Consider the following 23,451-nt stretch of genomic DNA (forward strand, 5'->3'; position numbering starts at 1 on the left):
TTTATAGATCCATATTATTTTAAAGCTATCTTATCTAGAAAATATTTTGCGTTGTATTTTGGGATTTTTCAAGCCTACAGCAGTTGTTTTACTGAGAGTGCCCTGTATATTTTAAAGATACCTAGTCTACATAATCCACTTTTAATGCTCTACGATTTAAAAAAAAAAAAAAAAAAAAGGAAATTTGTGGTTTTAAGGATGTGGGGAATTGTCAATGGAAAATTGTACTTAGTAGTCAGTATAATCTTTTAATGATATAAGTTTGCATATGGTAGAATACTGCATGTAATCATTTGTGTTTAGAAGTATATAGTTGGTGGCATATTGAAAGAATGTCTCATCCTAGGAGGTCTGTAACATTCCAGGGTGTTCTGGCGTTCACCCCCACATCCTAGGAGCATGGGAAAGGTTGTACCTTGTTTTATTGTTTTACAGTAGGATTAACGTAGCTATGTTAGTTTTAGTCTAAGTGCCTTTTTTACATATAGATGAACTGTTGGATTTTCCAGACCAGCAGGTTAAGGGAAGTCGTTTATGGGGTCACACTCTGACACACACACACACACACACACACACACACACACACACACACACACACACACACACACACACACACACACACACACACACACAACAAGCGCTCACTGAAGTATATAAATAAAGACCAGGGCAGTCCTCAGTGCGAGTCTCAGTTCTGGAGGCTGCCCTTGCTAGCAAGAAGTTCTGTGTTTCTCTTCTCTGATTCTCTACTGAAGAAGTGTTTTAGAGTATATCTCTTAACAGGAATTCACTCATTTAAACACAGATACAATAGAATAGAATAGAATTAAACTTTATTGTCATTGCACATGTCACAGGCACAAGGCAACGAAATGCAGTTTGCATCCATCCAGAAGTGTTTTAGCCATGATATAGATATATTACAAATATATATTAGCAATAATATAGATATGTGAGTATATTACAGAAATGGGTCTATTATGATATGTTATAATGTACACGGTATGAAGTATGTTATGAATATGCTATAACTATAAGTATGTACAGGCTGTAGTGAGGCAAAAACCTAAACCCAGATGCAAGTCACTTTCCAAAATTCAGCTACAGTGCTACATATTGCCAGCAGCTCCACATTTTGAGTGAGCACACATGAGCAGTGATGCATTTAGACAGTCGAAATTAGGATATCATTATGAGAGGCGGAAAAAGAAGTAGTTCCTACCAATCATTTAGACAATGCAGATAATATAGATGCTTTCCATTATGTTCCTGTTAATCATAAACTACAAATTTTCCCCAATTTACTATGGGAACTTCTAGATAAGAGCTAGATTATTTCTAGAACATAAATATCTGGTATTATAATTGATATTTCAGCATCAATTCACAAACCAATAGTAGTAGCAGCCCTGAGTGGCTTAGTTGTCTCAGCAGGCTTCTTTGGAGTAGCTGGATGTAGTTTGCTTAGTTAAGATTAAGGAATTCATGTAGCTGGAGACATGCTACACAGGTCCTCTGGCTAACAACTAATCTAAAGCCCAATCTGAAGTATGATCATAAGAGTGATGACAGTCGATAAGAGTCAGTTAATGGGCCTCATAGCCTTCATAGCAGGTGAAAAAATATTTTGGAGAGTATGATATAAGTTAAGGAAAAATTATATGTAATTAAAATCAAATTCAAATTTTATTTGTCACGTACACAGTCATACACAGTACGATATGTAGTGAAATAAATTAGAGGTCATTTAATAGGTACTTTGATTTTTTTGAATGCTGTTTGAATTCTCTGGTTGAGAACCAGCTCAACGAGTAAGTCCATTATCCGCAACAGCTTGCTGTGACAAATAGAGATGACCACACACTGTTTGTATCAGCAGAGTAAAAATCATTTCTCAGGGAGCTTATATCAATGAGGTGCTGCTCCTGCAGTGACATTTCTTGACCGAGAGCGATTTCTGAACGTCCTTCTTAACTGGTTACCAATTCTTTGGCCCAGAGTGGACAAATGAATAGAAGTAAATGTGTACAGGAGTGGATTCATGGTACTACTTAGAAATGTTAGTGTTCCAACAGCGTTCCAGGTGTCTTCACAAAACTTCAGCAGGCTCTCATTTTTTAGGGAAATAGCTGCCACTGCTAGCACATTTATGGCTAAATATGGCACCCATAGGCCAAAAAAGGTCACAATGATGCTGGTAATCAGTCTCGTGGTCTGTTGATTGTTGAAGAAAGCTGTCCGATTCACCTCTCTGTAGAGACTGATGTATGAAAAAACAATGATAGAAAATAAAACAAAACCAACCAGTATCTCTGTCAACAACACAGCTATTGACTGGCCCTCTGAGAAGTATTGATGTTTGCAATAAAACCAATGTGGTTGTTCTACCAGCTGTCGAACCACTAAAGCAGGAACGGACAGGATCATTGCAGACAGCCAGAGCGGAACCAGCAGCAAGCTTGCTCCTACCTGAGGTAAACTCCTCTGCAGGTGAACGACCTGAAGGTAACGCTGGATACTCATCACAGTCACAGTCAGCAGGCTGCCATAAACGCTGCAGTACATGAGGTATGACATGAGCTTGCAGCCCGCCAGGCCCAGGGTCCAGCTACAGACAAAGTAGTAAATCCATATTGGGAGGGTAGCCAAGCACAGCAGGTCTGACACAGCCAGGTTCAGCATCAAACTCTGGGTCAGATTGGACATGTTCTCCCAGTTTGGCTTGAGAATGATGACAGCAATGTTTCCAGGGAATCCCAGCAGAAAGCAGGTGGACAGCACCACCACAGGAAGTAGCCTCCTGGGTTCCAAGAAGAAACTAGGTGAATATCCAGGACAGGAGGAGATGTTATAGGTAATATTGGTGGAGTTGAGTTGTGCCATGCTGCAAGCTTGCTTGCTCGGGTGTGTACTGAGCAAGTGATGATGATGATAAATGTGCAGTCAGGTAAACAAGTTGCTGTTTTTTGATGTAGTCAAAGAGGAACTGATAACAAGGAAACTGTGAGCTATGCAAAATCCCAAAGACACCTGCCACCATGTTTTCAGAATTTTGCATAACTCTTTCCACAAAAGGAAATATGGACACGAATAACTGGGAGTTTTGAATCTTTTTATTCATTTATTTTGCTAGTAGGAATCTTTTGGATTTTCCTTTTTGATTTTTGCATTTAGTAGCACATTTGTATGTCTTTGGTGAAATGGAAAATTTCTTTTAGTTTGAGATGGAGTGGAAAATAAAAGCAAACATATCTTCTGTCTTGGACTATCTGAAAAGGATACAGTTTCTTGTCCTTTTTTTTAGCTTTGTAACTCTGGAATATCGTCAGATCTTCAGCCTTTTTTTCAATTCTGACATATTACCCTAAAGCCTAAAGTTTTTGTGCTGTTGAACTACATTTCAAGGTTGTTGCTTGGCTCTGCGGTCTCCACCAACAAGTCCTATCTGAACAGGATATAGTTCGTTGTTTGTGTTTGTTTGTGTAACTTGGACTTGAGTTAGAAAAAAACAAAATCCAAGGATTTACCCACATCCCCTTACTCACACAAAGAGCTCTACTAATAATGTGACCTGCAATGCAAACATACATGGAGCTCAGAGGTATCCCACATGAACCAAATCGTAGGTCTCCATGTTGAACTACTGAGAAAAAGAACACACTTTGATTACACCTAAAATGTTGAACACTATTTTTCACACATTGAAGTTTATGTCATATAATTGGATATTGACCTTTTTGTGTGGGGTCTGTTTTTTTTTACATTTGCTTTTAGTAATTTGATCAGTTTACCATCATGTTACCCTGTAATGAGAGAAAGGTTGACTCAGACTAACAAAACGATGGTCCGATCATCAAAAAAGATCAAAATCTCTGGAGCAGAAACTGCTGAAACTGCTGACTCTTGCCTGATATTTAACTGCAAAAGTGCAAGGTAAACCCATACCCATGTTCCTCTCTTTGAACTCTTATTTTAACAAAAGCTTTATTGTTTTGAATGTGTTGGTTTTCTTTGCACCCAAGAGCTCTTTGGTTTTTGCATTTTTCCTCAGCATGGGTATTTGCATGACCCTTTTTTGTATGTAACCTGTGTGAGCTGTTTATCATGGACCCGAATGCAAATAACTGTAGGGAGGAGTACACTCATTAAGTGAGTATTAGTTCAGAGCTCCACAAACACAGAGAATTCTGGAAGAGAATCCAAAAAAACCCCAGAAAAAAACAAGAAATCACCAGGAAATACACATAGTCAGGGTTATGTCACAAAGCTCCAAAGGACGACAAAACAAAAGAATAACTGGAGACTAAGACAACACACATCCATGCACCCTGTATGTGCCCGTAGGTCAAATTGGTTCAAAAGTTTGCTGGAACAGGGAAGGCAGTGACAGATTTCACAAGTGATGAGAGAAAAGATAAGTAGCGTCGTACATGTTTTCATTTACAAAAAAAAATAACATACAAGAAAACATTTCATCTTTTGAGCAGCTTTACATATACTGATGTGAACCAACAGTAAAACAGATAAAATGGTCGTCTCCGATGTGGTTTTAGTATCAGAGTTACAATTAGGTTGTGGTTAGGTTGTGCCTAAGGGTTAGGGTTAGGCATTCATATTTGATTGTTAGATGTCCTCACTAAGATATAAAAAGAAGTGTGTGTGTGTGTGTGTATTATTTATTTACTTATATGAAGCAGCATTCAATTATAAATAACAAAAAATGAAAATATTCCTCTAAATATGTTCACAAATGATGCATTTATATTCCTGTCAACTGACATTTTGAACTGCAAAAGCATGAGATAAACCCTTGTCAGATCTCTCTCTAAACAACACAATACATCTTTATTTAATAAAAGATTTTATTTTTTATACAGGAAGGAGAAAAATAAGTTGGAATGATTTTTTGTTATTATTGGTTTTGTTTTTGCTTGGAAGCTGCTTATTGTTGACCCAGATGAAAAAACACAGGAGGCTGGAGTAAACTCAAAGCAATCATTTATGCTGATTAGTAAAAAAAAATTCCAGAACACGGGGAAATCAGCAAGGACGCCCCCGTAAAAAAAAAAGAATAATAATAAGAATTAAAAAATTACATAAATACATGAGAATGAGGGGATACGATAACAAGTGCACAGCTGGAGATAATAGACCTAATGAGATGGGAGAACTCAACAGAAGAGCACTGCGCCTTTTTAACTTACATTTTCTTTGTGAATTATAACTATAAACTATATTATCATCATTAGTATTAGGATTAGTATTATGAAATATACTACTTATTCCTTCTTTGTTAACTCGTGATTTTTGGACAGGCTGCTTTCAGCATTGGCAGGGTCGGTGGTTGGCTAGGTTTATTCTGCAAAGCTAATTGATTTGGTTTTGGAAATTTAAGGTCTGAAGTATGGCATGCAATAGGGGATGGTAACAGTTAAAGATGATTATAATGATGATTTAAACAAGATTAAAAACTATGGAGATTAGACTATAATTTATGGTAAAATATACGTATATCACTTAATACTGGGTACTTTGTTTTGAATGTTTACCTGATTCCATGTCAACAAACATTGCATTCTATACAAACATGTTGTTTTGCAGCTCTGGGTGAGGACCAGCTTTAATCAGTACACAGCTGATGTGAGAAAAGATGTCATCATTAAACCACCAAATACCTACAGCTTGCTGTGACAAACACAGAGTACCACAGCACCTTCATCACTGAGCAGTTTCTGCAGTGATATCTGATAACTCAGGCAGCTTTTGGAGAATTCTGAACTTCTCCATTAAATATTTAGCACTTTTTTGGCAAAGAGTGAACAAATGATTAGAAGTAAAGGCATACATGAGCGGATTTACGGCACTGTTTACAAATGTTACAGAGGCAAAAGCATTCCAGGTGTCCTCACTAAACTTCATCACGGGATTGTTATGTAGGGAAACAGCTGCTATCTCCACAATATTCATGACACGATATGGCACCCACAGGACAAAAACAGTCACAACGATGCTGGTAATCAGTCTGGTGGTCTGTGGATTGTTGAAAAAGGCTGCCTGATTCACCTTTCTGTAGAGACTGATGTATGAAAAAGCTATGACAAAAAATGCCACAAATCCTATCAGGAATCCTGTGAACACCACCGCAATCCTCTGGCCCTCAGAGGAGTAGTGAGCTTTGCAGCGTATCCAGTGCTGATCGTCGTCCAGGTTTCGAACCACTAAAACAGGGATGGACAGGATCGTTGAAACCAGCCACAGTGGAACCAGCAGCTGCCATGCTTCAATTTCATGTAGCCTCCTCTCAAAGTGCACCACCTGAAGGTAACGCTGGATGCTCATTGCAGTCACAGTCAGTAGGCTGCCATAAACACTGCAGTAGCCAAGGTATGTTACCAGCTTGCAGGCCTCAACCCCGAAGGTCCAACTATTGAGAAACGAGTATGTCCACAGTGGAATGGTAAGCATGCAGAGCAGGTCTGACACAGCCAGGTTCAGCATCAAACTCTGGCTCAGACTGGACATGTTCTCCCAGTTTGGCTTGAGAATCATCACAGCGATGTTTCCAAGGAATCCCAGCAGGAAGCAGATGGACAGCACTGTTGCAGGAATCAGACTTCTGGAGTCCAAAGAGGTTCCAGATGAATTTCCAGCAGAGGAGTCGTCGTTATAAGTAACCATGGTGGAGCCGAGTTGTGGTATGTTTCAAGCTTGCTGACTGTCATGCACTGAACAAGTCATGATGATATGGTGAGCAAGCTGTTCTCCTTTGATGAATCAAAGAGGAACTAATAACAGAGAAACAGTCATGCTAATGCGAACATTTTCCATTTAAATTAGGTGTGGATCATGACGAGCTTGTGGAATGAATTAACCATTGTTGCGTGTAGCAGTAAGGCTGGCTGTAAAATAAAGCAACAAGTGTTAAAAAACAAAACAGGTTAGATCTGCTCTGGCCTTGTGCGTGTGGTAATAACATGCTCATGACCAGTGTTGGTCAAGTTACTTGAAAAAAGTAATCAGTAACTAATTACTGATTACTTCCCCAAAAAAGTAATCCCGTTACTTTACTGATTACTTATTTTCAAAAGTAATTAATTACTTAGTTACTTTGTTACTTTTTAAAAACACGATTTAAAACCTGAAGAGGTGATAAAGCGATAGATTTTTCAGCCCAATTCTACTTTTTCTGCATAATCCATCATACAAAATGGAATCAAATGGAAAAGTCTCTTTTTTTAACTTGTTTTATCAGTTTTAATCTTTTAACTTTATGCATCAAGCAAAAATTTAATTATATGCAACATTCTCTGAGTTGAATAAATTAGTTTAACATTTAAACCTATTTTCTGCACATTCCAGCACATAAAATAAAATGTTTTTTGTGTTTACACTCACTCTTTCAAATAGATGCAAGTAAAACACAGCAGAACATAAATAAAGTCAAAGACTCAGTGGCCCTGTTGCTCTATTTTCACCTGTAAAGCAGGACTGCGGTAGGCGGAGGTTTACCCTGGTGCAGGTGTGCCGCGATCAGTTGAAGAATCCGCGACTTTCTCTGTGAGTTTCCCATTACGTCGTTGCGCACTCGGTACTTGCTCGGAAGTTTAGGGGTTTTTTCACTGTAAAAAGAAGTTTTCTTCCCATGCACAATGGACGCTAATGTTTTTGTCACTTTTTATGGAATCAAACTCAAAGTAAGGTCAGTACTTCCACACTTTAAACGCTGCACGCTCCTACTCTCTCCCACAATCGATATGTGATCCATTGTTGATCTGCACACAGTTGTTGTCACTAACGGCGCACTGTCGTGAGACATTCTCGCAAATAAATCAAGGTTTTAGTAACGCAGTAACGCAGTGTTCCTACGGGAAAGTAACGTAATCTAATTACCGTTTTTGCAATAGTAATCCCTTACTTTACTCGTTACTCGAAAAAAGTAATCAGATTACAGTAACGCGTTACAAGTAACGCGTTACTGCCCATCTCTGCTCATGACAGGACACACTTAAAAAGGCCAATTAACATGAATTTGACGTTCACAGTTTAACTGCAAAAGCAGCAGATAACCCCATACTAAAGTTGTTATATGCCAGATTGGGATGTAGATGAGTACCTGCATACAGCCTGCCCTTGCATTTTCCCCCCCGCTTTGAGCTCAAATGATGGAACAAGTCGGGAAGATAAGCAGGTTTCCAAGGAATCAATGAGACATCCACAGGAAGAACCCCGGCACACTCTGCAGGAGTTCACCACAATATCTTATCTCAGAATCCTGCTTTATTAAAAAAGTGTTATCTTCATTTTAGATGTTAAAAAGTATTTGCAGCTCCCAGGTTGCTGACCCCTGCCTTAGTCCAATTTGGGGGAATTCAGATCTTTTCCATTACACATTTAGCATTTTTTGGCAAAGAGTGAAAAAACGATTAACCCTCTCAGGCTCAAATTAAACTTTTTGTTGCTAATGCACAACCAAGTCCTGCAGTGGTACTTCTGAGTAAAAAAAACTAAAAATATGTATGTGGGGTAATCAGGTTGTTAGTTTTCAACTATTGCAAATTGGCAACGCCTGCCTTGAGAGGGTTAAAAGTAAAGGCATACAGGAGTGGATTCACGGCACTGTTTACAAATGGTACAGAGGCAAAAGTGCCCCAGTTGTCCTCACAAAACCTCAGCAGGGGCTTGTTATTTAGGGAAACAGCTGCTATCTCCACAATATTCATGGCATAATATGGCACACGTAGAACAAAAACAGTCACAACAATGCTGATAATCAGTCTCGTGGTCTGTGGATTGTTGAAAAAGGCTGCCCGATTCACTTTTCTGTAGAGACTGATGTATGAAAAAGCTATGACAAAAATGCCACAAATCCTACCAGGAATCCTGTGAACACCACCGCAATCCTCTGGCCCTCAGAGGAGTAGTGAGCTTTGCAGCATATCCAGTGCTGATCGTCGTCCAGGTTTTGAACCACTAAAGCAGGGATGGACAGGATCATTGAAACCAGCCACAGTGGAACCAACAGCCGCCATGCTTCAACTTCATGTAACCTCCTCTCAAAGTGCACCACCTGAAGGTAACGCTGGATGCTCATTGCAGCCACCGTGAAACAGCTGCCTCTAGCGCTGCAGTAAATAAGGTGTTTTACCCGACACAGTATGTACCAGCATATAGAGGAAGTGGCTCACATCCAGAAATCCTACTAGTGGCTGGACAAAGATCAAGTGAAAGACAGCAAAGAGGCTCTAATCATGGCAGCACAGGAACAAGCTCTAAGTACAAGATCCATAGAGGCTGGGGTCTACCACACCAGGCAGTACCCCAGATGGGTGAGAAGGGATTTTTTTTTTTTTTTGGAATGTATACATATGCAAAACATGCAATGTTCACAAGTGCTCAATATGTCCCCCTGCGACAGATAGCTAACAATCATATTAGATTCATTATATGAATCTAATAATATGATAGCACAACTTACATTTGCTTTTGCAAGCATGACTAGAGTCACTACAACCTCTGTTGTTGTTGTTGTTGTGCAATTTCACATTTAGATTTTCAAGGCCACTGCTACCTACCAGCAACCATGTGAAACTCATGAATCCCCTCTTTCTAACAATATGTGCTTCAATTGTTAATTGTGAATATCCACCTTTTTTTTTTTTTTTTAGTTTCCTTTTTCATTATTTTGGGTAGTGTTCATGTCACAAACACTTTTTTTGTTGTTAAATATAAATAGTGCTGATAGAAACCAAAGCAGGCATAAGTGATGAACTGAGGTCACTGAGATCAACAGATGTGTCTTTTATTGCATCTCATTTGGAGTCACATGCAGGTGGGGTTGAGGGAGGGGGGGTGATGCCATCCATGTAACAAAAAACAAAAGAAAGGAATCCTTAATTTTTGATATTCATCCACATTCTTCTTGTTTTTTGGTGCCATTTTTATTTTTCCTTCAACACTTTGTTAATGCCACAATGGATTAAGATACAGTCACTTTTTGAAATAATACACAGAACATCCAGCGTATACTCGAGTGCTTTACAGTGAGCCCGTTAGCAGCACATGAACAAATGTACCAACTGCTGCTCTATCACAAATCACCCAAAAACAACTGAGGCCAATCACAAACACTTCCTCGTGTCTTTGTTTCCACCTTAACTTGGACTCATCGTATGTAGAGATAAAACAAGGAATGCAGCTCTTTCAGAGTGCCTCCCAGATTCACCTGTTTCACGTCATGATGCAGTACCACTCCACACCAGCAAAGGGCGACACAGCACACACTCTGAGCAACATTTCCACTCAATATTTGTTACAGCTTCAGAGGTATGTACAAAGTGGGAAACTTTTTAGTCTACTTGCATTTTTATCCAACCATATAATTTAATGTAACTAAAAATATATGATACACTTTTTCACTTAAAATAAAGAAAATATGTATAATCTGTCATTTAAAATAGTCTAAAATGCATATGTCAATTTTTGCATGTTTCATACAATCCCTAAAAAAAGATAATGTGAAAATGAAACGAAACACTGTTTAATGTCTTTAGTGATAAGCCCAGATTTGCAGTGCAAGTGGTGTTTAAGTACATTTTGATAAGGAGCTTTTGTCCAAAAAAACTTGAAGTAGACAGGTAGGATGGATGGCCATCAGATATATATGGGTACAACCAAGTCTTTAATGACAATAAACAGTATTAGTCTGAACAACAGGGATAGAGGAGTGGGAGTTGGCCAGTGAAGTTACACCGAACACAGTCCACATTGAACAACACAGTCCTCGTCTGGGAGATGCGCAAAGAAACCAACATATATCCACCATTCCAAGTCAGCTGATACGCCAAAATCCAGAATGAATCTAAATACACATTTACTGATTTTTTTTGTTAATTTTTCTGTAGTATATTAAGTAAATGTTAACACTGAATAACACACACACCCACACACACATAAACGGAATTCTCTTTTTCTGTATCTAGGGTTCACATTCACAGTTGTGCTACAACATTAGATAAAGAGGGCAGGTTGCTTTCAGGGGTCGTGGGGGGGCAAAGATCGAAGAGCTGATGGCTGGCTGAAGAGGCTGAGAAAAGGGGGGGGGGGGGGGGTGCAGACATCCACTTCCACAGAGCTCCAGACACGATGACAAACCTACACAGAGAAAGAACATGGTCTTGTTTTAGCTTTCTGTCAGAGGAATGTGTTAGCAGACACAACATATTGCATTATTATTATTAAACAGCATGAAACTGGCATGTGATATCTGATTTAACTGTCACAAGATGTTTTCCCTAACCCTAATGTCACACATTTGGTTTCTTTACCTTATCGGTACTGTTGTGGATCCCAATCCAAAGCAGCTTTTAGCACATTTTGTTTTGTGAATGCTGATCACTTAAAATTTGTGAAGTCTACTTTCAGAAAAAATCTTGATATTTGCCAGTGACTTCTGTCTGTTTACAGAAAAAAAAACAACTCAGAAAAACCACCCTTAATTTTATCTTCAGGTCTGGGAACCACTTTTCCAGCATCAAATTGAACTTGCATGTGGTTATTGTTTAAGGCTCAAATTCTTCTCCTTATGCTTTGCTATTTCATGACATATGAGATATTTTAGTTTAGCAATTGCACAACAGGTTTACAACAAGCAACAAGCATGTCTACATCTTAAGCAGAATAACTGATGGTAGTAGTGCTGTAGATTACTGTTATGCTGAAACCCCAGCCTGTTCTACAGAGAAAAACTATACGAATGTTATCCGTAATGAGAGGAATCTGCAGTTTCAGCATACTATCAGTAAAGATGTGTACCTTGGGGGTTTCTGGATCAGTCAGTCTACATGAAGTCCTTAATATTGAGGTCATCCAGAGCGTTCCTGGGTGGTGGAGGCTTCCTGGGGCTCTGGGCGATTCCAGGAGACATCTGTAAAACACCTTATTTTAGCACTCATATTCCTTCTTTTGTCATTGTAACCTGTGCAAATAATAATATTTTCCATTGTAAAAAAAAAAAAAATCAAGTGTGTTACCGGTGCTCCTGGGGTCACCCCAGCGGCTGGGAAGCCTGGTCTCGCCATTGGCATCATGGGAGCTCCAGCAACTGGTGCTCCGGCCTGATGGAATGGAAAAGAGTCAATAAAACTAGATGTCTGTTATTTTATGGGTGTGTGAGGGCCACCCAAAGGGGGTGATTGTCCATTAGTTATCCAGTAATGTCCTGCCTGGGCATTACTAGACTGGACTGGAGGTCTTACCATGGTGAAGCTAGGGTGAATCCCCATAAAAGGACTGACACCCATGGGTATGGTCTAAAGGTGTGGATGAGAGGGGATGGAGAGGAGGAGGTGGGATGTTACTATACTACATTTCAGATGAAAATATGGCAAAATGAACACAGAAAACAAAAATTTAAGGTAAAAAAAAAAGGACAGACACACCGAATGCTGGACAAAACAAACTGGCACACAAGAAACGAGGACACGCCACAACAGAAAGCCCAACTTCATCTTCAGTTTTTGTTGTCTATTTGCATATGAACAGGGGTTCAGAGAGCAGTGAAGCTTGTTTCATGTAGCCTTCAGATGGAAGCGTCAAACCAACTGCAATGTCCAGGTTTGCCTCAACTCAATCAGGTTTCAAAGAAAACTCAAAAATTAATAGCTGTTTCCAAGCAACAGCTTCTTAATGCAGTACTATCACTTCCCCCTTCATCACTCTCCAGTAAATATTCCAGAAACACACATTAGGCTGAATTAAATTTATGCCCTGCTTCCTAGCTTTATGGTACACCTGGAACCTGGAGAGCTGGGCCATATTGAAAAGAAAGAGGACAAATCTCCAAAACATAAGCATTTGTTATAAGTTTTTTTTTTCCTGTTTCTTTTCCATATGGTGATGAAGGCGACACTTGTGACTGCTGCTACAGGTTTGCCCTATCTGTCGCTGGCATGCGGCTCCACTCCATGCTTTAAGACACAGACAACATTTACCATCGGAGCACCCCAACTTGGGGGAGCTACCTGAGGGGCCGCTGGAGTTCCCATTGTGAGATCTTGGAAGGAAAGAAAGAGAGAAAAAAGGTACTGCAAAAAAATCTGTCGCATCATTTGTAACTTGTAATTTACTGCAGTGATTTCTAAGTTACAAGACAGAAAGTCAGTTAAAGTAGATGTTTGCCATTTTAGTAGATGAGTTTCTTTGCTTTCTTTTAACAGAGGTGGAAAGATTAATAAGTTGGCTTATCTTTAACACAAGCACTCTTAAAGTTCACAAGAATGATTTACTTTCATAAATAATTTTAAGTGTAAAGAAACATATTTGTGGTTTATAGGGGAGTTAGAGCTACTGCTGCTATTTTTACTTGACTTTTTTTTTAAATTGTGAACTAAGTGTCAGATGGAGTCACACACTCAAAAAATGACTCTTTGCCCTCATAAACTTTAAGCAACTCACTCTGTGAGTTTGGTGCTATCAGAGGTTTCTTCCTTTTAAAAGGGAGTTTTTCCTTCCCACTGTCACCAAGCACTTGCTCATAGGTGGTCATCTGATGATTGGTGCTTTCTCTGTAATTTTATAGAGTCTTTACCATACAAAATAAAACAACTTGAGGTGATTGTTGATGTGATTTGGTCCTATAGAAATATAACTGATTTGAACTGAATATTGAATAAATGTAATGATTGTACGCCACTCAAATAAAATTCATTTCACCAAATTCCCAAATGTTTTACATTGTAACAAAATTATAAGTATTCAAATTACTTAGTTAGCATTTTGGGCATGTATACCATAAATAGGTTTGGCTCTGTTAAATATAAAAGAAAATGTGACTGCCAGCACATCTAACGTTCCCAAGACTGCTTTTCTCTTTTGTTTAATATGTAAAGAAGTAACTCTCAAGCCTTTCACAATTTATTTAGAATGAATAAATAAAGCAAACCTTGCAATTTAAGAATCTCTGCTGGAGAACAAACAAGCATATTTCTCAAAATGTTAATTTACTGCATTACATAGTCCAGAAATCTAGAAATCTAAAACTCTACTTACTACTTGCCATGTTAGCCATAGAGGTGTCAACATCCCCAGCCTGGGGAGTCACTGTGGGCTTCATTACATCCCCTAGGCCATCAAATACTACAGCAGGGAGGAGGTGCAACAGGGAAGGGAGAAGATGGACAGGGGAGGGAGATATTAGTATCCTTCACTACAAGCAATTCTCACACTCTACTACAACTCAAGAGCAGGCCTTCTTATTACTTGGGATATTACCATGACAACCAACAGATGTCTCCATGACAACAGCGAAAAGAGAGCATTGAAATGTAACCTACTGAGGAAGAGTTGGTTCATTTAAAATACGACATATGGTTTCTTTTTGGAAAATACTAAATCTTAGTGAATTTCAATCATGTGAAATAGAATATAACATAAAACCATCGAATATATGACTCAGGAGACATCTGTTATGATCAATTGCAGTAAGATAAAGAACTTTAAAAGTACATATATATGTGGGACAGATATAAACCTGAGCTTGCTTCTGCATAGCATCAAACATGATGTCAAGAATGCGACCGTTAATGTAGTTTTCCCATGAGTTTGTGACTGCTGCAGAAACTGGCATGAGGGCAGAAGCACTGAAGCTAGAATGAAGCTGGGTTAAATGCTAAAGAAGCACTGAATAATAACTGCTACTTCACACAGTCCTCATAACCGTCAAGCATCTGGTGTTTCAGGAGAAAGTGCAGCTGAGCTTGCCTTGCACCACCGCAATGCAGTGCACTGTGGGAAATTAGCGTGTTAAAGAGCAAGGGGACTCACCCAATCAAATGGCAGGAAGCAAGAAATGAGCCAGCCCAAGAGCCAGATGAAGAAAGAGAGCGAGGGAGAGAGAAAGAGAGGAGAGTAAAAAAAAAAAGCACAGATGCCAAAGAGAGAGGGGGGAAAATGCAATGAGGTTTCAATAGAGTGTTTTTTTTCTAAGGAGGTTATTGTATGGTTGATAGAAAGGAAGGAAAAGAGAAAGAGTTAAGCCTTAAAGCAGAAGTATTGCAGACCATTAGTTATATAATATGAGACCAGCAGCACAAAAGGAGAGGACCAGGAACCACATAAGCAGGGATCAAGTATTGAAAGGTGAGAAAGATTGGAGGATTTTCCGAAGAATATAAGTCGTCATAAGCAAAATGTGATGCTGTTATCATGAAACTGAAGCAAAAACCAAGCCAGCAGAAACATGCACCATTTTGTGTGGCACAAACAGTGTTGATGTATGTTGCTCTTAAAAGTTAATAAATACAATCCAAAGAGAAGCTGCTGACAGCAAACCATTTCATTAACCATTACCAAAGTTAATAGAAACAGTAAGTGATACATCCACTGACACGAAACAGCTAGTCTGGCAAGCAAACCGATTTTAAGATTATCAAAGAAAGTGTTAGTAAAATATTGTAAAGTGATATTATGGTATTAGCAAGACAACAACAAGGAATCATGAGTGTTATTACAAGATGAACAGCTGTAGCCATGGATGAATGATCAGGTTAGGGCCTCTGAGCTAAGCAGAAACCCCAACCTATTCTTTTTTGGACAGGGCATCCAGGGCCCAAAAGACAGGAGAAGCAAGGTCGATAGATCTATTAACACATAAAAGTTCCACAATATGTTTAAGTCATGTTAACTCATCAACCAAAGCCTTACTGTATTCAAACAATATATTATTACTAATATTATGAATCAAATCCTTTTGTGCTGTCTGTCATTTGCAGAACATGCATGTGAACCTGTTGATGTCAAGTATGCAACTGTTTTTGTTTTTGGCAAGTGTCAGAAAAAAAACAGAGTAGCTCCTCTGTTTAGCAAGCCAAAGCAAAAAAAAAGTGGTCCTTAAAAGAGGAAGGAGAGTAGAGGGGAGGACTTTGGACTTAAGGAACTTGAGTAGCACTGACTTTGCTGAGAGCATGGTCTGAAAGGTGAAGTTCTGATGAGTGAGTAGTTTGTTGCCGCATATATATTAATAATATAGACTCATATTTGGAGCGCATGAGTCCATCATTGAAATAATTGTTGAGTGGGGAATTCTATAAATGAGCGTGCTTGTTTGGTACCATGACGCCATCCAGTCAGTCTGTGAGGACCTCTGGTTAATGTTCTCTCTTTTATTCCACGCTTACAGACTTTACAAAACAATACCATCAGTCTATTTCCACTTTAAACTCGACAAAAACAAACCTTAATACAGAGGCTTTAGCTCAGGAGCCTCCAGACCTGTGCTCGTAATATCTGTTATGAAATCCATCCATGACCACAATACATGCAGTGAGAGGGAACTATTTCATACAAACATGATGATATAACCTTCACTGATCACATTCAGGTTGGCACTTCCACATCTGAGGATTTACCTGACATCAGTTCAGCACCGGGGGCAACAGGAGCAGGGGCAGCAGCAGCAGCTGGGGCATCTCCTCCTGTAGGCTCTGGCAGGTCAACCAAAAAACATAAACACAGTCCACCATTCATTCCATGACAGGGTCGCAGTGGGTCGAGCCATTTCCATCGCAGCATTAAGGCAAAGAAGGGGAACAATCAGCCTTCAGCTTCACACTATTAATGTCAGACAAAATGCTTAGAGTTAGAAAAGAGGGCTTGAAAGCATGAGCGCAGGATTTTCGATTTCAGAAAATGAAAACATCACACACACATACTGCTTATAAAAATGGCCTTTTCACATGTAACACTCAGATATACACAGCAAGGAATTTTAGTTGTTAGATTTGGGCTCATAATCCTATTTTTCTAGAGGATAAATGAGAGCAAGTATAATTGTGCTGAAGTAGTGTAGCCACTTTTAGTTTAACAGAAAGAAAATCTTGAGCCAGAGTCATTATTAGCAGTTGATAAATACTTTGACTCATCTCAGCTATCTGTGTGCGAATCTCCAATAATGTATCCACCCACATGAATAACAAAAACAAAATATACAGCAGCAACAATCGCAATAGCTATGATCATAAAGGAGAAAACCTGATGGTTTCAAAATCACTTGTTTCATTTTATGTCCTTCGCTTCCTCAGCGTGAACAAGAGAGGCAGAGTGAGGGGAGGCGGTCATGTGAGTTACCCACCACCAAACAGATTCATGATGGCTCCTGTGTCAATTTTGGATGGGGGTGCTGAGGAGAGGATGGGGGCAGAGGAGCTGAACACATCCGCTGGAGGAGGCAAGGTGGAGATTATGTTTTTAGACCCCAAACACGCACAAATACACACTAAACACACACACACACAGAAACTATTCATTATAATGCACAGTGCGCTTTTATCAAGTTCAGTTTCAGTGCACGCAGTACATGCCGGAATAAGAAAAGAGGTAAGTGTCATTCACTAAATGCTTCAGACAGCTCAGTGGCTTTCAGCTGACCCATAACAGAGCAATCTCATTTCCTTCTTTTCTTCCCTGATCAAAGCCAAGGACAAAGCTGAAAAACACAAACAGCAAGACAGGATATGAGAGTAAGAGCACGCGCAAGATGGCAGATTGAGTGCAAAAGGGTACCTGCTGAAAACAAGTCAGCACTGGGAGCGAGGTCTGTTTTGGAGAAGCTCGTGTCTGGCATGGAGTCAAAGATATCTACAAATACATGCGCACCCAAGACAGGAATATTAAAAAGCTCAAACTCTTTCAACTGGAGAGGCAAAGCTGCAAACATGTGCACATTTTCCCTCATAAAAATAATGACAAAAAAAATGTCAAACAGCCTCAAATCAGAGTCAAGAAGACACCAGCCTGCCTCAGTATGATGCGATAGTTACTAATGCCGGATCACACAAATCTCCAATGTTTACCACTGAAAAGGTCAATCCCAGGGCTGGTGGTGCTGGCGGCAATAGGAGCTGAAATGGTTGCAGTGGTGGTGATGGTGTTGGATGAGGAGGTGAAGAGCGGTGAAGGGGAATGGGAAGGGGAGGGCTGGGGCACACCCGAGCTAAAACAGGCATCCAGGGAACTAGCCGGGTTATTGCTCTCCACTGACATCATGCCGAAAAGGTCTAGACCTGAAGACGCTGCGTTGGTGCTACCATCTGAGGGAGCAAAGGGGTCTTTTGGGAAGAAATGGGGGGTGTTGGGGGTAGGAAAGAAATGTAAAACATTGAGAGAAGGGGAATGTTAGACATTGACTTTGATACAAAAGAGAGCAGACATATGGCACTGAGCAAAGGTTTAGGTCAATTCTAGACATTAGATATCTGGTCCCCCGCAGAGGCCTGATCCCAATATCAATGCGTCAGTCTGTCTTTACACAAAAAGACAGTGAAAAGTGAGAGACAGGCTGACACAGAAAAACTGCAGCAAGTGCTTCAAGATGCTTTGAAAAATGTTCCTTTGAGAACTGGTGCTGCATCAAATAAAAAGTGCAAGCACAACAATTACTGATTTGAGGGTGAACTTATGAAGCTACTCACTGCATTATTTTTCAACATTTTTGCACAATACTGTATGTTTTATGTAACGGTTACAGGAGTACCGCAATAACCACAAGAAGGAGGTCAGAGAAATGGAAAACATCAGATGGGAATGATAGGAGGTGAAAATGTGCAGAGCTCCAACATACTCCTGCTGTCAGTCGTAACAGTTACAGCTATAAATAGCATCTGTGATGGGAGAGAAAATGACAAACAACTGGAGCGGATATTAAATCCTTTCACAGTCCATAACGTTAGGAACTTCAAATAAAACCAGACAGTCTTCTCCATAACAGAAAGTCTAAAGTTTTCTTGTGATGACAAAAGACAAGCATGAATATTCTTGCTCTTGAACGCCACTAACAAGATTTCCCTTCCATACCCAAGCAGTAATGATGAATGAATCCATACTACCTGCACAAAGACGTGAGTTTAAACCCTCATTAACCTTTACACATTCACAACCACAGGCATCTACATCTTTCTCTGTAAAGTTATAACATTTTCTTCTTTCACAGTCATAATAAAAGAAATACAAAAACAACATAACAAGCAATATATTCCATTAAAGTCCTGTATTTTAACAACTCTTTGTTGTGCCCATGTTATCTCCATGTTCTGAGTTCAAACTACGGAAATGCACAGAAGTCGAAAGAATACCTTCCTAACTAGGAAAATAAAGTATGTAAGTAAAATATAGTAATTATTGATGAGAAACTCTGACTCACACAATTGCATTCTTCTACCGTGACACTATCGAGAGTGTGCTGGTGCACGCCATCCCTGTGTGGTACGCTGGTTGCACAACAGCTGACAAGAAGAGACTACAGAGGGTCATCAGAACTGCAGAGAAGGTGATCGGCTGTCCACTCCCCTCCCTGGACTTAATTGGCAGCTCAAGATGTCTCTCCAGAGCCAGGGCAATTATAAAGGACCACCTCCATCCTAGCCACCACCTCTTCAACATCCTGCCCTCTGGAAAAAGGCTCAGATCCATCAGGTGCAAAACCAACAGACTAAAGAACGCCTCTGTCAGTGCGCCCCAGGGTGGCTGTGGCTACAATGTAGCTTGCCATCACCAGTGTGTGAATGTGTGTGTGAATGGGTGGATGACAGGTTGTGTAAAGCGCTTTGGGGTCCTTAGGGACTAGAAAAGCGCTATACAAATACAGGCCATTTACCATTTACCATTCTTCCCGTGGGCTGTCAGAACTCTTAATGCAAACTAAGAGTGTGTAAAGACTTCCCCAAGACATCCACCCTGACACTGCTGTTGATCATCTATGTGCAATATCTCAGTCTTTCCATGTTCTGTGCAATATTTTTGGCTCATGTGCAATTATTTTGGTCCCAGTCTGTTTCAATGTTTCCTACACATACACCATGTATATAGTTCCACTCACATATGTATACATGTACACTGTTTTTATTTTATTTTATTCTATTTATTTAATTATTTATTTCTTTTCCGCCTTCGTTGTATATTGGTTTCTCTTCTTCTTACTTTATCACCTTTGTGGTTCAGCTACCCAATTTCGCTGTGCAAGAAACTGCACAATGACAAGAAAAAGCTCTAAGTCTCTAAGTCTAAGTCTCTAAATAAATATGCGCATTTTGAAAAGTTACAGGAGAAAATATAAAGCCACGATAGCGTGACTCAACGTACACAAACAAAAGCTAGCATTATTTTAATAGTTACACCTGTACCTTTTCTACTGTGAGTAGGTTTTTTATTACTCTGTGTAATTAAAAAAAACAAAAAAACAACAACTTTGAAACAATTGGTTTTTATTTTAGATAGCTGTAGCTGTTGAAGCCAGCAAATCTCTAAAGCTAATTAAGCTAATATTAGCATCACAAATTAGCTCACAGCTTCTTTCCTGTTGAGGTTTTGAGTTTTTAGCTAACTTGCTTTGCTGTGTTGTTTGTATGTTTTCATGCAGAAAACATGTAAAGAAAGAATTGCTTAACTGCATGTTTTTTGTTGTTGTTGCTTTCTCATGTATGCCACTGGCTGACACACATACACACTCTCTCTCACACAGACAGATGTTGGTCACCCACCAGTTCCAGCGTTGGCAGCTGGGGTGGATGTAGCAGCAGCCCCACCTTCAGCTGCTCCTGCGGAGGCCTCAGCGGCAGGAGCAGGACTTGCGAAGGCTTCTGCAAAACCCCAGGAGAGGACAGAAACGCGGAGAGAGACAGATGAAGAAATAAGGATAAAAAAGAGAGAGTCAAAAAGCCAGAGGAAAACAAGACTATTAAGAAAAAAGAACATAAGATTAAAGCGTTTAAGTTGCAGAAGCATTTTTAAGCTGTTTTCAGCTTTTAGAAACAGCAGCGTACAGAACTGTTATGTGACATCAATGACTGACAGGTGAATGAGCAAATGGGAATACAGACAGGAGGCATTACAGCAAGGATTAATCTAGTGCACAAAGAGCCGAATAAGCCAGGACTCTACAAGTGTTACAGCTGCCATCTGTAGCTGTAGACATGTGACAGGGTTTGATAGAATTGCTTTTCAGAGATCAAAGAAAAGCATTACGGCCTATCAAACAGGACGCATGAGTGCAGCAGTGTATATACAAGCCAAAAGTGAACATGTGGTGAGTATGTGGAGAATATCTGTAGAAATATTAAGTCTAAATCTGATTGTACATTTTGTATGGATTAAAATAATGTGATTGCTTTCCCAAAAAAGCACATCACATAAAACTGCGTACCACCGATAAACGATTAAAACACAACTCATCACTAAACTGCTTGTTAGTCATTCTTATTATCATATTAGCTAGTTCATTCATTTAAATTCTATATTGAGATATTTTTCACATCAGAATTTCACTTTTAGTAATTTAAATAATGACACTTTTCATGACACTAAAGCATTGTTACTGCCCACATAGTTACACACTTTACCCAAGTAAATTTCTTCCAAGAAGGAGCAACCCTGAATGGTGACAAGATTTCATGTACCTCTCCAAATCTGATCAATTCCGCTCATAACATTTTGAAACAAAAGTTGTAATTGCAGTACTGTACTTAGCTGCGGTGTGCTGTGGAAATAACAGCTCATGGATAATTCGGACCACCCTGTGCACCACTTAGTGCACAGTACTTTTAGTAATAGACTGATTTTTTGTTTGTTGCTACATGATCAGACACAGGAAATCTTTTATACTACACGTTAGCCACTATACCACTCTCTGTAATACAGTAGATTATTATTATGTCACGGAGCACAGGAAAAGCAAGCCAACGGTCCAGAACTACAATCCTGGCTGTGCACAAATTCAGCCAAGCAATGAACTGATCAAGAACAACTGGCATGCAACATCTCTCAAAGCTATGCTAGAATGATAGTTTATTGAACAGGGTTTGATGCATCAACTGCAAATTAACAATGCCCTATTTTGCCCCCAAATCTTTATCTAGCAAACCTTTCAACTATGATGAGAAAAACCCCACTCAGCACAGCCACGCATGCCTGGGAGTGGAACCTAACCAGTCAGCCGGCTTTTTTGTCTTTGGCCTGTGGTGGTAACGCTGTCTGGATTTACAGTTTCTTGTAAATCTTGTAGAGTTTCTATCAGAAGAAACTTTGCAATCTTCACTTTGTAGTTAGACCCTTCATGTTCACCCAATATGTGTTCCTGTCACTAATGTGCACACTCTGTGAGCCCAAAGCAAGAGGCACACCTATTGAGTCTCCTCACTAAGAAACACTTTTAATAACCCTGCTGAAGTATAGACAGTGATAAGTTACAGATTAATCTTGTGAAATAAGTCAGCATTGCTGCAGGGTAGCTGATAGTTCCCCCAACTCTACCCTCACATGACAATGAATAGCGTCACAAGAAAACGAACATAGTAACCTCCAAAATGGCAAACCCTAGTTCACAAACCATCTTTTCTACACAACCTGCATGGAAGCATTTCTTTCTTTTCACCTTCTTTTAACGCTGAGTAATATCAATGCCGGCCAAAATTACGATCAGCATCTTGTTAATAAATTGATGTTTTTAGGGCATCAACGTCAAAAAGATGCTAACAGAGGCAGGGACTACTACACTGTCATGAACTGTGGCATTAGGAAATGAAAAGTGAAAATTCATGTGATAAGTTTTTCTAAACATTGAGTAGCATTGTAAGCTATTAAGTGTATATATTTTGACATGGTTAATCCATAATCAAATGTATTTAGTCTGTTTAAATATAACTAAATAATGCGGGGCTATAATTTTAAGGCAGTTGATAGGGATGTGCATCAATCCAGTACGCAGTGAAAGTTTTTGATGATACAACTTTGCTTGCAGTGGACAGACAACAACTGCCATAATTCAGCAAAGTTCTGTCTACATACTGTACGTGTTTGAGCATGCAGTCGTCTGTGTTATCATATCGTGTGATGGGTTTTACAGTTGAGCTTCCCAGAGTGATTCCTTCGTAGAGAATTTTCTGGAAGCCCACTGACCTCCCAACAGATCCACATTGGCGGCGCCAGGGGAGGTGGCAGCTGCTGTGCTAGTGGGAGGAGCTAGAGAGACTCCAGGTTCTGCTGCTGCAGGAGTGGGCGATGCCGCTGCAAGGGAGGGGGTGGGCTCAGCTGCGAGGGTGGGTTCAGATAGCAAGGAATCGCCCATTTCTTCCAGTACCATCAGGGGTGTTTGAAATCCCCATAGAAAGGAGGCAAAATAAACCACAAAAGAGGAACCAAAATAGCCAGTGGAGTCACCGTTGTGAGAGTGAAGAAAAAAAAAAGCCAAAAGAAAGGTCAATCCAAATAAAGCCCAATAAAGATCATTTAGAAGTGGCCAAAAAAAAAGAAGAAGAAAAACCCGTATTTTTAAACAAATTAAAAGTCGCCAAATGATCCAGCATTGTCCAGTCATAACCAAGAAATAGATATTAAAAAGCAATCAACCAAAATAGCCCCCATTATAAACCAAAAACAGACAATGGAGTATGTGGAGGGAGGGGAGGG

General features: G+C 39.7%; 3 protein-coding genes and 1 pseudogene across 8 annotated transcripts in view; all 4 read right to left on the reverse strand.

Moving 5' to 3' along the window:
• Nucleotides 1-1,746: 1,746 nt before the first annotated feature.
• Nucleotides 1,747-2,915, reverse strand: LOC146691676 (leukotriene B4 receptor 1-like). Its single transcript, XM_085433535.1, has one exon. The coding sequence runs from the start codon at nucleotides 2,881-2,883 to the stop codon at nucleotides 1,909-1,911; it is 975 nt and encodes a 324-aa protein (XP_085289661.1). The 5' UTR covers nucleotides 2,884-2,915; the 3' UTR covers nucleotides 1,747-1,908.
• Nucleotides 2,916-5,718: 2,803 nt separating this feature from the next.
• On the reverse strand, nucleotides 5,719-6,693 carry LOC146691677 (leukotriene B4 receptor 1-like). Its single transcript, XM_085433137.1, has one exon. The coding sequence runs from the start codon at nucleotides 6,676-6,678 to the stop codon at nucleotides 5,719-5,721; it is 960 nt and encodes a 319-aa protein (XP_085289263.1). The 5' UTR covers nucleotides 6,679-6,693.
• A 1,853-nt stretch (nucleotides 6,694-8,546) lies between these two features.
• On the reverse strand, nucleotides 8,547-9,582 carry LOC146691678 (leukotriene B4 receptor 1-like; annotated as a pseudogene).
• A 192-nt stretch (nucleotides 9,583-9,774) lies between these two features.
• LOC146691679 (clathrin coat assembly protein AP180) overlaps nucleotides 9,775-23,451 on the reverse strand; it is a 30,651-nt gene continuing 16,974 nt past the window's right edge. The window contains exons 15-23 of one of the 6 annotated variants that reach the window (XM_085431595.1): nucleotides 22,942-23,112; nucleotides 20,529-20,627; nucleotides 17,126-17,212; nucleotides 16,404-16,478; nucleotides 14,047-14,133; nucleotides 12,990-13,051; nucleotides 12,030-12,113; nucleotides 11,812-11,923; nucleotides 9,775-11,151 (exon numbers count right to left, since the gene is read on the reverse strand). In XM_085431595.1, coding sequence (XP_085287721.1) covers nucleotides 11,837-11,923; nucleotides 12,030-12,113; nucleotides 12,990-13,051; nucleotides 14,047-14,133; nucleotides 16,404-16,478; nucleotides 17,126-17,212; nucleotides 20,529-20,627; nucleotides 22,942-23,112 — 752 coding nt within the window. In that variant the 3' untranslated portion in view covers nucleotides 9,775-11,151; nucleotides 11,812-11,836. The remainder of the gene's footprint in view (nucleotides 11,152-11,811; nucleotides 11,924-12,029; nucleotides 12,114-12,989; nucleotides 13,052-14,046; nucleotides 14,134-16,403; nucleotides 16,479-17,125; nucleotides 17,213-20,528; nucleotides 20,628-22,941; nucleotides 23,113-23,451) is intronic. The other 5 variants (XM_085431591.1, XM_085431592.1, XM_085431593.1 and 2 more) reach the window with 5 other exon arrangements.

Source organism: Copadichromis virginalis, linkage group LG15 (assembly GCF_057382275.1).
Source record: "Copadichromis virginalis isolate Kocher_CV1m ecotype Utaka linkage group LG15, C_Virginalis_male_GT1.1, whole genome shotgun sequence".
In the NCBI taxonomy this organism is placed as follows: Eukaryota; Metazoa; Chordata; class Actinopteri; order Cichliformes; family Cichlidae; genus Copadichromis; species Copadichromis virginalis.